The sequence below is a fragment of the Numida meleagris genome, chromosome 1 (assembly GCF_002078875.1).
Source record: "Numida meleagris isolate 19003 breed g44 Domestic line chromosome 1, NumMel1.0, whole genome shotgun sequence".
Taxonomy (NCBI): Eukaryota; Metazoa; Chordata; class Aves; order Galliformes; family Numididae; genus Numida; species Numida meleagris.
In genome coordinates, this window is record NC_034409.1 from 61,878,106 (window position 1) to 61,890,485 (window position 12,380).

The 12,380-nt window shown below is 44.2% G+C and overlaps 1 protein-coding gene across 1 annotated transcript in view; it reads right to left on the reverse strand.

The window, feature by feature from the left end:
* Positions 1-12,380, reverse strand: part of CACNA2D4 (calcium voltage-gated channel auxiliary subunit alpha2delta 4) — a 111,349-nt gene that overhangs the window by 78,304 nt on the left and 20,665 nt on the right. Inside the window, exons 11-17 of the mRNA XM_021389839.1 lie at positions 10,347-10,460; positions 9,454-9,532; positions 7,272-7,405; positions 4,695-4,772; positions 3,943-4,023; positions 1,532-1,606; positions 86-172 (exon numbers count right to left, since the gene is read on the reverse strand). Of these exons, the coding sequence (XP_021245514.1) occupies positions 86-172; positions 1,532-1,606; positions 3,943-4,023; positions 4,695-4,772; positions 7,272-7,405; positions 9,454-9,532; positions 10,347-10,460 (648 nt within the window). The remainder of the gene's footprint in view (positions 1-85; positions 173-1,531; positions 1,607-3,942; positions 4,024-4,694; positions 4,773-7,271; positions 7,406-9,453; positions 9,533-10,346; positions 10,461-12,380) is intronic.

Sequence of the window (12,380 nt, forward strand, 5' to 3'; positions counted from 1 at the left end):
TTCCCTCCTCCTCATTCTGTACAGGTACACTAAGTAATAGTTAGAAGAAGCTACAAAAAGCTTGAATTCATTTTCTGATACTCACTATTTCATCCTGGTCTTCCCATTCCACTTCTGAGAGATCTACACTGTTGTAGTTTGGCTTAGGCTTCAGTTTCTTTCCTTCTTTATACTAGTATTTATTTAAAAAAAAAAAGAAAAAAAGAAGAAGAAAAACACTCAAGTAAGTGTCTAGATAAACTAACCCTTTGTAAACTAACCTGGGAAGAATTAAATCTGATTTGAAGAATAATACTGTCTCATTCTCTGACTGGGAAGGCAGCATTTGTGTGCAGGTGCCTTCTCAGTCCCATGCCATGTATTTATGCGGGCAGTGTCGAGATATTTCAGGTGGGAAAGGCTGTTTCAGGAGAAAGGGACAAGCAGGAACACAGGTGAACTTGCAGATAAAGGGTACCGCCTAGTTTGTGGGAATATTCAGCTAAATAGGTCAGTACAATACACTTCAATACAATCACCTCCAGGAAACCATTTTTTTTTCCCACAGCTAAGAGTGTAATCCCATTAACACTATTATACCAGCAGGAGAGCTTTTCTGATGGGTATTAGGCCTTGGCTTCACTAAGAAAAAAGTAGGCTTTTCACCTCGGGGTTAGCTGATGCAAGGCAGCTATTTCCCTGTAAGCTTCCTGATGAAGAAAAAGGCGTGAAGTAGACTAAGAGATCAGTTTCAGGTGGAGGATAAGGCAGCAACCTCGCCTGGCTTTGCCTTGCCCCTCTGGAAACGTGATGTGCTCCTCCTCCTGACTTAATGAAGTAAATCCCCACATCTGTGGTCTGCCTTTATGAAGATGGCTGCTGTGAAGCCCTGTGGTGGCACTTTCTCTTGCCAGTATCCATACTAACAACTACTGCTGCGTACATGGAGATTTATGCTGACAGGAACATGTGTGAAGTATCAAGAGCATAGCATGCCTGGGTAATGAAACCTGTTGAGTGTTTGCAGAGATGTGTGGTCTGCAGTTCCACAAGGCACCACGAGTGAGAAACATCCTTGTGTCCACCCTGATCCTCAAGTCCCAGATGGTCTGCTGGTCCCTAAATTGTCTCTGACCTACATGTTACTAGGATTTGTGGTGCTGGACCCTGCTAGCCTTGGATTCCCCACATGTCCAATGCTACAGCTGCGGGCCAGCTATTACTGAGGTGCTGAATCTTCCTGAAGGAGGTGTGCCTGGGTGAGGGGTCCTTTAGCCCAGCAGTGGAATGTTGCATGCATGCAAATACATGTGTACCCACAATACAGCAGTGCACAAATACATCATCCACAGACTCTTACAGAGAGGAAAGGCAGGGTACCTCCCACTTCATACGCGTGCATACATACGTACATCTATGGGTGTGGCACTGATTTCTCCATTTCTCATGTTCCTGAGTCTGGTATATCAATAAAACATGAGAAGTCAGGAGCATCCCCAAAAGCCAGCACTTCCAAACTAGCAAAGGTTCTTAAATTCGCAGTTGAACATACCAAAGGACGGAGGTCTGGGTGTGAGAGGATGTAGCCATTGTTGGTGTTCAGAAAGGCATATCCATGGACACCCAGCTGGAGAAAGAGACATGAGAATAATTAGCTCTGCTTTAGCTAGAAAAACTGCTCCATAAGGGGTGCCACTAGTACCCTGGCCAACTCAGAGTATTTGGAAATATTTTCTTTTTAAAGATATTCACTGGCAGAAAACAGGCTTCATCCTAAAACATTTATCTCTGCCCCTTTGGCTGCTCTGAGAGGACGAGCCATGCTCCAGAAGTCTAATATGTGCTTTCTCTGGCAAATGCCATGTAGAAGCAAAATAAATTTTTCACAGCTGGAACATCAGTTCTGCAAAGAAAATGGGCAACAATGGAGCACACTGCAAACAGCACAGTAGCAGCAGTGACTGGGCTGCATGCCGATGGCTGTGCACAGCAGTGAGAGGAGATGGGAGTAGGGAGTCCCACATGCCTCCCTTGGAAGCCAGGTCAGTCTGCAGAGGAGCTCTGCGTTGTGCTTTGGTGTTGGCAAGATCATATCAAACCTCAGCCAGTCGTATAGGCCTCCTGTTTTAAAATACTTTTTAAGGAGTAGCATAATCAAGCCAGAGCAGGCACCGTCTGACCTGATCTGCAAGAGATTTCCAAGAGAGCAATTACTCAGATCAAGCCCATACATAATACAAATTCCAGCTTAACTGAATTGCTGAAAACCCATGGATAGCCTGTGCTTGCCAAAACAAGAGGTGTTTGAAGGAAAATAAGAGTGGCTTAGGTTTCCATCTTCAAAAAAAAGAAGCAACTTTATGTTCCTATAGAGACAATCCTGGAGGGCTAACAATAGGGAAGCGGGGAGGTAAGTCATTCACTGTACTTTTTTTGAAGGGAATGGATTATATATTGCATACATCTCAGATCAAAACTTGGACTCTATGTAAAAGATTTTTATCCAAATTGCATAGAGCTCAGCATGGCAGATGAATCCAAGGCATTGGATCAGTACTGCATCAAATTTTCTTGCTGGCCTATTACAGATGAAAAGTGCAGACTCAAGTGAGCTCTCAAGGTAGCTCTGGAACTGGTCCTTTGTAGCCAGTATGCCAGAGGAGTCAAGGTGAAGAAACAAGGTTTCCAAACTGGTCTGAAATTGAAATCACTTCTTGGAAGTCATGTCCTGCCAGTGATGTAAAGAAACTCTTCAAATAATTTTCCTTCCTTCTGTAGCATTGCTTGGAGTAAAGGACTGTTTCCCTTCTAGTTCTAGAAGAAAGATTATTGTTGACACATGGCTTTTGGGTGACATGGAGGAAGGAAAATGAAAAGGTATAAGTATTCTACAGAAAATGAATGTGTATAAAAATTGAAACTCCTGGACAAGGTTCTTGCAGGCCCAAACCAGCAGTCTGTTGAGCACATGCACTCTGATACTCTCAGTTCCTGGGTTCCCTGAAGGGCAGTTTGCTGTAGCTATGAGCGAATGGTCTTCAAATCCTGCATCTGGGTCTGAAGTGCCACACAGATGCATTGCTTCTGACAGCACTTCCACTCCTGTGAGTCTCTAGCAATCGCATTTTGGACAGCTGCCTAACTGGTAGTTGTTGTCTAATAGTTCTGTAGGAGAAACTGGAAATTGGAAATGATGTTTCAAACTGCCTGATTTCTGTGGTGATTCTAGCATGAGTTTACCATCTCCTGGTATGCAGACCAACTGAACAAAATGTCACTGCACAGAACTTACAGCAGAAACCAAACTAAACAGCGCATCTCTGGAGTGTTTGCCTATTGATGTATGCTTTTCCTTTTTTAAGATATATTGAACACAGAACTAGGGGAACTCTAGGACTAATTCTGGAGAGCAAATACTCTGTCTAGGTATAGCATCAGTGAGTGAGAGCCAACTTCCTGTTCACTGCTCTGCCAACAAGTCTTCATGCTGAGCTGGAAGAAAAAAAGACCACTATGCATAACAAAACCATTTGGTTTCCAAAGTCCGTTCAGTTGTTAGATTTTCTGCCAAGAATATACTGACAGGGAAACTGGTTTATTTTTTGGCAACTGGTATGGCAGCTTATCCACTGGGAAGTGGATATAAAACATTAATTTTTCTGAGGCAGACTATCTGATCCATATAATCTCTGAGGGATCTAAGCTGGTGACCATAAAGGAGCAAAGACTCCGTGACTAGCTGCAAAACCACATCATCCAGTCCTTGTATTTCTCAGGCAGCCTAAGTGCTTCTAGGGGTGAATGATTTCCTGTGTTCCTATCATGTATCACCACAACCAACTGCTCTTGCTTTATGCTCATCCTTCTTCCTTCAGGAAGAAGAATGACTCTTCAGAGACGTGCCCATGGAAGAATGACTAATGACTTCACTGTATAAAATAGCAGGTTTTATCTCCGTCTTACCTTATAACGTGGAGCAAGTTTTAACAACTCCCTCAGTGGCACATCAGAGCCCACCACACCCAGGAGAATGCCGTGAGATCGCTTGAAAACAAGAATTTACTTTCAGAAATAAAGTTTGGGTAGTTTTCTGCCTGAATACACATTGCTGCCTTCCTACTGACCTCCAAACTTGTGTATGTTCATTTAAAACCAGCTAGCATATGTCAGAAAATCTCAAGGGTTGCTCCAAAGTTTATGGATAGGAACATTTCTACCCAACGCTAGTCCACATTTTTGACTATGATTCGGAAGTAATATAAAATGACTGAACACAAGATTTGATGGCAAAAGTATTCATTCAGTATACATGAATAACAATAAGGACAAGGCAACCATGCGGAGCAATACATACTCGTTTGTCACTGGGCTAAGTGAACCGAATGCCAAATACAAAGTTATCAATCTAGGACAAATGAATGCATGAAATCCCCATGAAATGGGGAACTGTTTGTTTCTAAGTGTCTGAGAAAAAAAATGGCTCAGAAGCTCCCACATGTTTAAGAGGTATTTGGAATGAATAACATTCAGAGGAAATGACAGACTATCATTTTGACAGACGAATTATCATCTGCACATCCTGCCCAAAGTCTGCTGCAGTTCCTAATGACCAGGCAGTCTCTCAGAGAAGTGTTGGCTCTAAAACCTCACAAAGGTCTGCTGCAGCCCAACACCTCTGTTGGTGGGAAGGAGGGCGAAGACCATGTTGCACTCACCGTCTCGTTCTTCTTGCTGAAGACTGGCATAGCCACTGTTGTCATGAGCAACAGACTTTGAGCCTGAGATGCAAAGAGCTGCCAGAGAACAACAAGCCGTGTGTTAGCAGACGCAGTACCACAGATAACCCAAGCAAAAGGCACTGGAAGTCCCAGGGAGCCCAGATGTTGGGTACGATCAGACACCTCCTTGCCTCCCATACCCCTCTGAAAACAGATGGCAGCATTTTTCAATGCTTTGTATCCAAGAGGATCGTAGGATGGATGCTTGCTCATGGGGGTGATGAGAATGGGCTGATAGCCAGTGAAATGTGTTGAGGCAGGAGAATGAAGAAACCTGTAGAAATGGTGACACAACTTAAAACCACCATACAATGGGTGTAGAGACATGGGTACTTATGCAACAAGTGTAAAAACCACCAACACATGAAGCACAGAATGTAGAAAAACAACACAAATATGAACAAAACACAAATATCATCTATATTGCAAACACATGAATAGCATGAATGAGAAACAGCATAGGCAAACGTTTAAAAGGCACAAATACACACACAGCTTGCTTATATAAACTTGTCACTGAGGCATATAAGCATAGGAAAAACAGAGGACAACACAGTGAGCTGGCTGTACAGTTGATGTGCGCACACAGTGGGGAAGCAGAGGGTCCCATTACTGCGGAAGACAGATGCTCTAAAAACACACAAGAAAGGAGGAAAAACAGGCAAGACACATGCACAAGAGTCTCCTGAACATGCCTAGCAGTGAAAAGGACCTACTCTCTTGATGCCAGTAACATCTCCCTTCCATTTCTGCTTCGGTCAAATAAGTAGCAAGGCAAGAACTGACCTCCTGTCTCCATTAGTGTACATGCTAGGAGCCATAAAGCAGCCAGCCAATAATCTATGCAGTTGCCTGATGGAGATTTAAGCCCAGTGTCTTGAGTTATTGGTCTGGATGCTTCTTTGTAGAGAATTCCCATCCACAGTAACACTTGTGCTAATACACAGCAAACGACTGTGCCCAGCACTTACTGAACATGTGGAAGAGATCCAGTGAACTAAGCTACCACACGACACAGACACCCCTATCTACTCTGGACCCACAGCACAGCTCTCCAGTACATCCAGCATTGCCTCTCCTCTTGGTTGTGTCAGAGGGCTACTCAGAGCCGCAGACCCCCACCCCCAGATGTAGAGGCCAGCTGTGGCTGTGAGTGCTCACACTGGCACACCAGTCAGCACAGGGGAATGGCACGACACGCTCACAAAACACAGGGCAGCAGTTACCTCCTCAGACTGTGGCAGCTAGTGAGAGACATGGATGAACAGGTGAATGAATACACAAATGGAGGAATGAGTCAAAGATGGGAGAGTTTGGAGCAGAGGATAAGAACTGCAAGCCAAGGCAAGAGGCAAGGAAAGAGATGCGGCAACAAAAGTGCAGCAAACATATCCCAGAAACTGTGGGTTCTCCCCAGTTCCTTTCAGGGCTGTGGCAGACATCCTAAAGATGCTGCTGATCACACTTGGGCTAGTAAGAGCAGTTCCACAGTGGAATTCGGTCCAGGAAATAGTGTATGGGAACATTCTCACTGTTTCTAGAGAATTTTTCCTCTGGTCAGCTCTAGTTGTCACAGTTATTCAGAAATCTCTCTGTGGTGAAGATGCCAATGTATGAAAAAAAACCACATTTATTTCTCTAGAAGCATAGAAAGCACAAAAAGTGTAACTTTCCCTTTCTGCAATGCAAATAGAAGTGGAGATGAAGACTGAGGAACATCTTCTATTTGAGGTAGTGCAGGGGAAAACACCTGCAGTGATGATAAGCTTTGTTTTCCCCATCTCTCCTTTGGATTTCAAAGGTGCACGGGCAACATAACATCATGATGGAACCTGCTTGTGTTCCCAGTTTCTGAAGTCTTCCTCTGGGGCAAGGAAGGGGTGTTGGAAGCCCCAACTTCCTGGTCCTTTGTTTCCCGCCCAGGAAATGAGATGTGCCCATTACCCACAGGCTGAGCACAGTGCCGCTACAGTGGGTGACCTTACATCTTACTAACCCAAGGAATGAGAGAGTGAGCCTGCCTCCCAATCTGAGATCTGTATCTTTGTATGACTAACAGTATGTGCTTAGCTACTGGGCTAGAGGAAGTAAATCTCTGTGACCCATATCTTGAGCTGTAAATAGTCTTTCCTATGAATAATCCTTTAGAAGGTAGCCTTCTTTCATGGGAACACTTCTTAAGTCATGCTGTGTCTGTGTGATTAGTCCTGGGCTCCTGGGTCACTGCAGATCCAGACCTGAGTCTATATATACATCTCAGCTCCAGGAGCAAGCAGAAAAGAAATATTGCCTGTCTCAGCACAGCCAGAGACCTGTAACTTCTATCTGTCAACCAGCTGCTGGTTTTACATAAATTTCAGGACTTCATTTAGGCCCTGATACACATAAGATATTTAGATGGGAACTAGGGCAAGTTGTATGCCTAGTATGCTAGCTGAGGGTTTAACGCCTTTGCCAGATTGGCTCATAGGCCCTGCTGTTTGCTGACTAAAGTCTTGAGGTGTCATTCCTTACCGCACTGTCCATGTAGGCTTCAGTCCATATAATGTCGTGGTCATGGTTGATGACCATAGGACGGCTGAGAACGTGCAGGTACTCCATCACATTCTCCTGGACATCCGCCAGTGTGGAGATCTGGGTATAGTAGCCTTCATGGAGAAACAGAAGCATGAGTCACTCTCATGACACATCCCTCATGTTTGCAAATGAGTGTTCATGTGAAGTTAGAAAATGCTAAGTCAAAAATTGCATCTACCCAGACAGTTTTGTCCGCTCTTTACAAAAAGCGCCTTGACACGTCTTGTAGCCATGCTCTTCTATGTATACAAGTTTCCATGGAAATCTAGAGTTTCAAAGCACTGGCTCTGTTCTTCTCAAAACATTGGACCTGTACTCAAGACCAGAGTCTTGATATAACGCCAGTCACATCAAGCAGATGTAAAAGGCTGTTTTAGGTCTTAGGCAAAAAAATTCACAAATCAGGCTGCCTGTGTTCCTGAATGCCAAACATGCACAAAGAAGGTATTCCACCAAGCTACTCACTTCCCCTGTCCAATTTTACATGAAGCCCAAACTCTCAGCTTCTCTTCCACATTTTCTCCAGTACTCTACTCTTTGCTCTGCCTAGACTTACATCCGACAATAGGCACTATGTCTACCCATCCATTGGATGCAGAACCTAAAAGTGTAAGTTACCTATTTCCAGAGCTTTCTCTCCACAGATTGACCCATAGCAATCAAATATACAACAAGGAGTACAAGGAAAGAATGTCTTCCAGTTATCAAAAGATTGTCAAATGCTAGCTGCTTAACTGGTTAGAAATGCTAAACATGGATCTCATTTGTTAAACTTGGTGCAGCACAGAGTATGTCAAGTATATGGAAAACTTATCACTAGGAAATGCCATGTGAAATGGCTCATGAGCTGATAAGCGTTGTGATATGGAAACATTTTGTGTGCTTGAAAATGGAAAAGGATTAAAGAGCTATATAATGTGTTGAAACAGAAGAGCCAAGATCAGTGAGCCTTCCTTGGAGACTGAGTTTGCTGAGTGAGAATTCAAGTGTTCAAGTGTGAAGAGCATATTTTTGTTCTCAAGGAGAATCCATTCGCACATTTTATAGTGAACCAACAGCACTGTGAATTTCTTGTCACTAATCTTATGGTTGAATATGCAATCTAAAATCCTCTCTTTTTTTTTCCATCTAATAAACAGTTAAAATGTTACTTGTATTTCACAGTGCTGAAAGGTAAACATTTGAACCTTGAACAACCTCAGCTTATGTGCACTCTACTGACCAGCAATGTCTGTAGAGCGTACCTCTAAAGACCAGACTGTCAATTATTTTCAATAGCAAATGCACCTGTGTCTTTCACAGAGTCTGTTGAGGACACTGCTCGGACAGAAAGAGAGCCAATAACCCTAAGGGATCAGGCCCCAATCTCAGACTCTTTTTCCTTTCTCTGTTGAAAATGGGTACAGACATAGCAAGCACTACAGGTTGCTGGCCATCGCCAGATGTACCAGGGCCAAGTCAGGCCCAAACAGACAAGACTTTTTTTCCCTTTCTTCTACTATGCCTGATTGGTCTAACTGGACTCTTGAAATGGCCTCAAATGGGTAGGGATGACTCATCTACTCTGAATGAACTTTCCCATTCATGCCATTTCATGCTGGCTACAGAGAACATTGGTTCTGGGGCAGAGTTAGCAAGCTGTCCCAGTACCTCAGTGAAATCACTGGCACACAAAGAATTTGGCTGGCACATAGGGGTTAACCTGCAGGCATTGTGAAAAATGCTGTAAAATCCTTAAAAAATATATTTGTTTTACATTTGATTCATAAGATGTCAGGCTTACTGACAGAGGTTTAGACAGCTTGTCAGAAGCCAGCAGCTGGAACACAATAAGCACAGGGACTTAGGTGGACTACGGCTGGCATGAATCTCGGTCACAGTGTCCCTTGGCACCTAGACAGGAAAACATGGTGGCTCAGCACCGAGGATTTGAATTAGCTGGACAGGAGCACACCCCATGCAGACTAGCAGGGCATGCTCTTTCCTTAGGTAATCTTCCACCCAATGGTTCCTGGGCCCCAGCTGCAGTGGGGAACTAGTGGTGCAGTCCAGGGACCCGAAGTCACGGTCCACATGTGAGGTGAGCGGTTCGAGTTGGGTAGCCATTACCATACAGCACCTTTGTTGTTGCAGGCGATCCATTTCACATTGGGGGCAAAAGTGACCTCCCGTCCAATGAGGTAAGTGAAAACCCGGACCTGGGAATGAGAAAGCAAAGGTAGCCTAAAAGAAGTAGCTGTCACATGCTACCAAAGCCAAGCGTTCAAGGTTTGACACCCTGCCATGCGGCAGTGAGTGCTAGCTTGCAGTGCAGGACAAGAGCTCTGCTTTCATGCAGAGACAGGAGCCTCTCGCTCCCTTTGTTTTGCATTTTCTGGGCTGGAACTTAATTTCCAATGACAATAAGCTCAGAAAGTAGCACCCAGGATCATCTGCATAACAAGGCAGAACTGCAAATTCTGTTTGATTTCAAGATAGCAGCTCTGCTAGGCACTCAGCAACCACATGCAGAGAGGTTTATAGCTTACAGGAATCCTTTACCCAGGGGAACAGCTGGTCCTGTGAGCCATTTAAAGAAAGCTTCACCATTTTTTGTGTTTGACTAACAACAAAGGAGTGAATCCTGAAATAAACAGCTTTAACAGCGCTGCGCTCTGGTAGGCTGCTTTTCTCTCTTTGTGCATTGCTGTTAGCTGGGATGAGGTGAACAAATAAATCTGGAGGGCTTAGGCTTGGTCTCTTTCACTTTCACAGACCTCAAAGCAAGCAGAGCTGGGAGGTACTGAGAGAGGTTTTCTGGGCCATTCCACTGCCCACCATATGGACTGGTAACAGACAAAACTTTCCCAGACAGGGCCAATTATAAACAGTCCTGCCTGGCTGCTTGGTGTTTACAGCAGGATGCACGCAGGTGTTTGGATGCTCAGCTCTGCCCAGCACCCTGGATCACCTTCTTCCCACCGTGACTGGATAGCACCTTTCTTTGCCCTGCCTCTCTCTTCCCAGACAAACCTTCCGATCTGGCCAGTTGTACTTTTCAAACACAGCTTCATAATCCTCCACTGCTCCATCTGTGATCAGCATGATGGCTTGGTTACACAAGCCTCCTTGGCCAGCGTCTCTGAACTGCAAGCAGAGTGAAGAGCATTAGTTACCGCAGCACTGGCCCTTTTATGTTGCTGCAGCATCTTTATTCACCAAGGACCAGATTCTGTCTTCCTCTTGCAAATCTCACCCTGTGCTCAGAAAGCTCTGCTTGCAAAAGGACGTTATATTGATGCTGCATATGTATATATATATATATATAAATTTCTACAACACTTACTAGCTAATGTGGTTGCTGGAGGCTTTTTACAGAAGTAAAATAAGAAGAAAAGCACTGTAGAGGAAGGGTGCAATTCACTGTTGCTTTACAGCTTGTGCAGTCACATTCATTTACGCTAAATGGCTATAGACTGGCCATAAGCACTGCCATTCTGATTTGACAGCAATAACTGTCACTTTTTATGGCAGAAAATGTGAGAGGAGGGGGAAATCAGACTCATTATTTCAGGGTAAATCCATCAATCTACCGAAAAAAGCAAAGAAAAACAGGAACACATGAAAAAAGCAAGGCTACTGCTATCAGCACTGAAGTAGGGCACAAATGCATCAGATAGAGAGACCATGTGCTGTAATGAGGGAGGGCCAGTATCTGCACTTAAGTGATATTTAAGGCAAGTAGAGGTAGCTAGGACTCTGGTACAAATGTCAGTGCTCTGTTTCTGTTCTCTGTTTCTGTGCTCTGACCAAGGAAAGGTCTAATCAGCATAGAAAGCTGAAGAAGCTGGTATGCAGAGTGAAAAGTATGGAGAGAGGAAGATATGAGAGCTTTGCATAGGAAATTAATGAGGCAATGGCACGAGACGGAGAGCGTATGGGAGGCTAATTGAAGGGTGGCTGAGGTTATATCAAAGAGCAGCATTTTTAAGCTAGAAAAGATAGACATATATTATGAATTAGGAATAAAGGCTTGAAGTGGCAAACTAATTGCATAAAATAAAAGCAAACACTGGACAGAACAGAGTGCAGGGTGTGAACAGGTACTCGTGAAGTGTTTCGGGTTTCAATTCGTAAGTCTCTTCTGAGTTGGCAAGGCTGTCAGGACAGAAGGCAAGCATCTTTACCAATATGGATGGCACTGTGCTACCACTGCAGATTTGTGTCATGATCATCAGTACCCAGAAGCCTAGTCAAAGTCCAGATTTTCCCAGTCATTTAATCACTCCTACCACTACCTCTATGATTATTCATCTATATAAAATACTAGAGTCAGAATTAATGTCACCATAATGTCTCCTTCCACTGGCATTTGTGCTCTCGATCCTGTATTCTTCAACACCGCTCTTAATATCACTGAAGTAATTGTTACTCCACTCCAATGACCATGAATTCAATAGCTTCTGAGTGACCACTATGAGAACCACATGTATGATCCCATCCCTCTCAGTTGCTTAATAATCATGTTGTATCACTGACCAAAATCTGGACAGATGATTACAAGAGAGAATCACAGATCATTATGGTTGGAAAAGACCACTAAGATCATCCAGTCCAACCATCAGCCCATTCCCACCATGCCCACCAACCACGTCCCTCAGTGCCACATCCACATAGTTCTTGAACACCTCCAGGAACAGTGACACCACCACCTCCCTGGGCAGCCTGTTCCAATGCCTCTACACTTTCTGAGAAGAAATGTTTCCTAACATCCAACCTGAGTCTCCCCTGGTGCAACTTGAGGCCATTCCCTCTCATTCTCAAGAGCGAGGTAATGTGGTCATTTGCGTATCTTTCTCTATGGAGTCCCCAAGCTCTGATGTTTCCAATGGTCCAGAAAGTTTCTATACCTTGTACGATGGAAAAGCCCTGAGAGCCAGCTGCAGGATAGTTGGAGCCCCCAGGATTGTTACAGCAGAAGTGTCTCCTGCTTGGCAAGGAGACCCAACGCAGAGCCTGGGAGTGCTGAACAGCAACAAGCATAGGATGCCCTTAGGTACGAAGAAG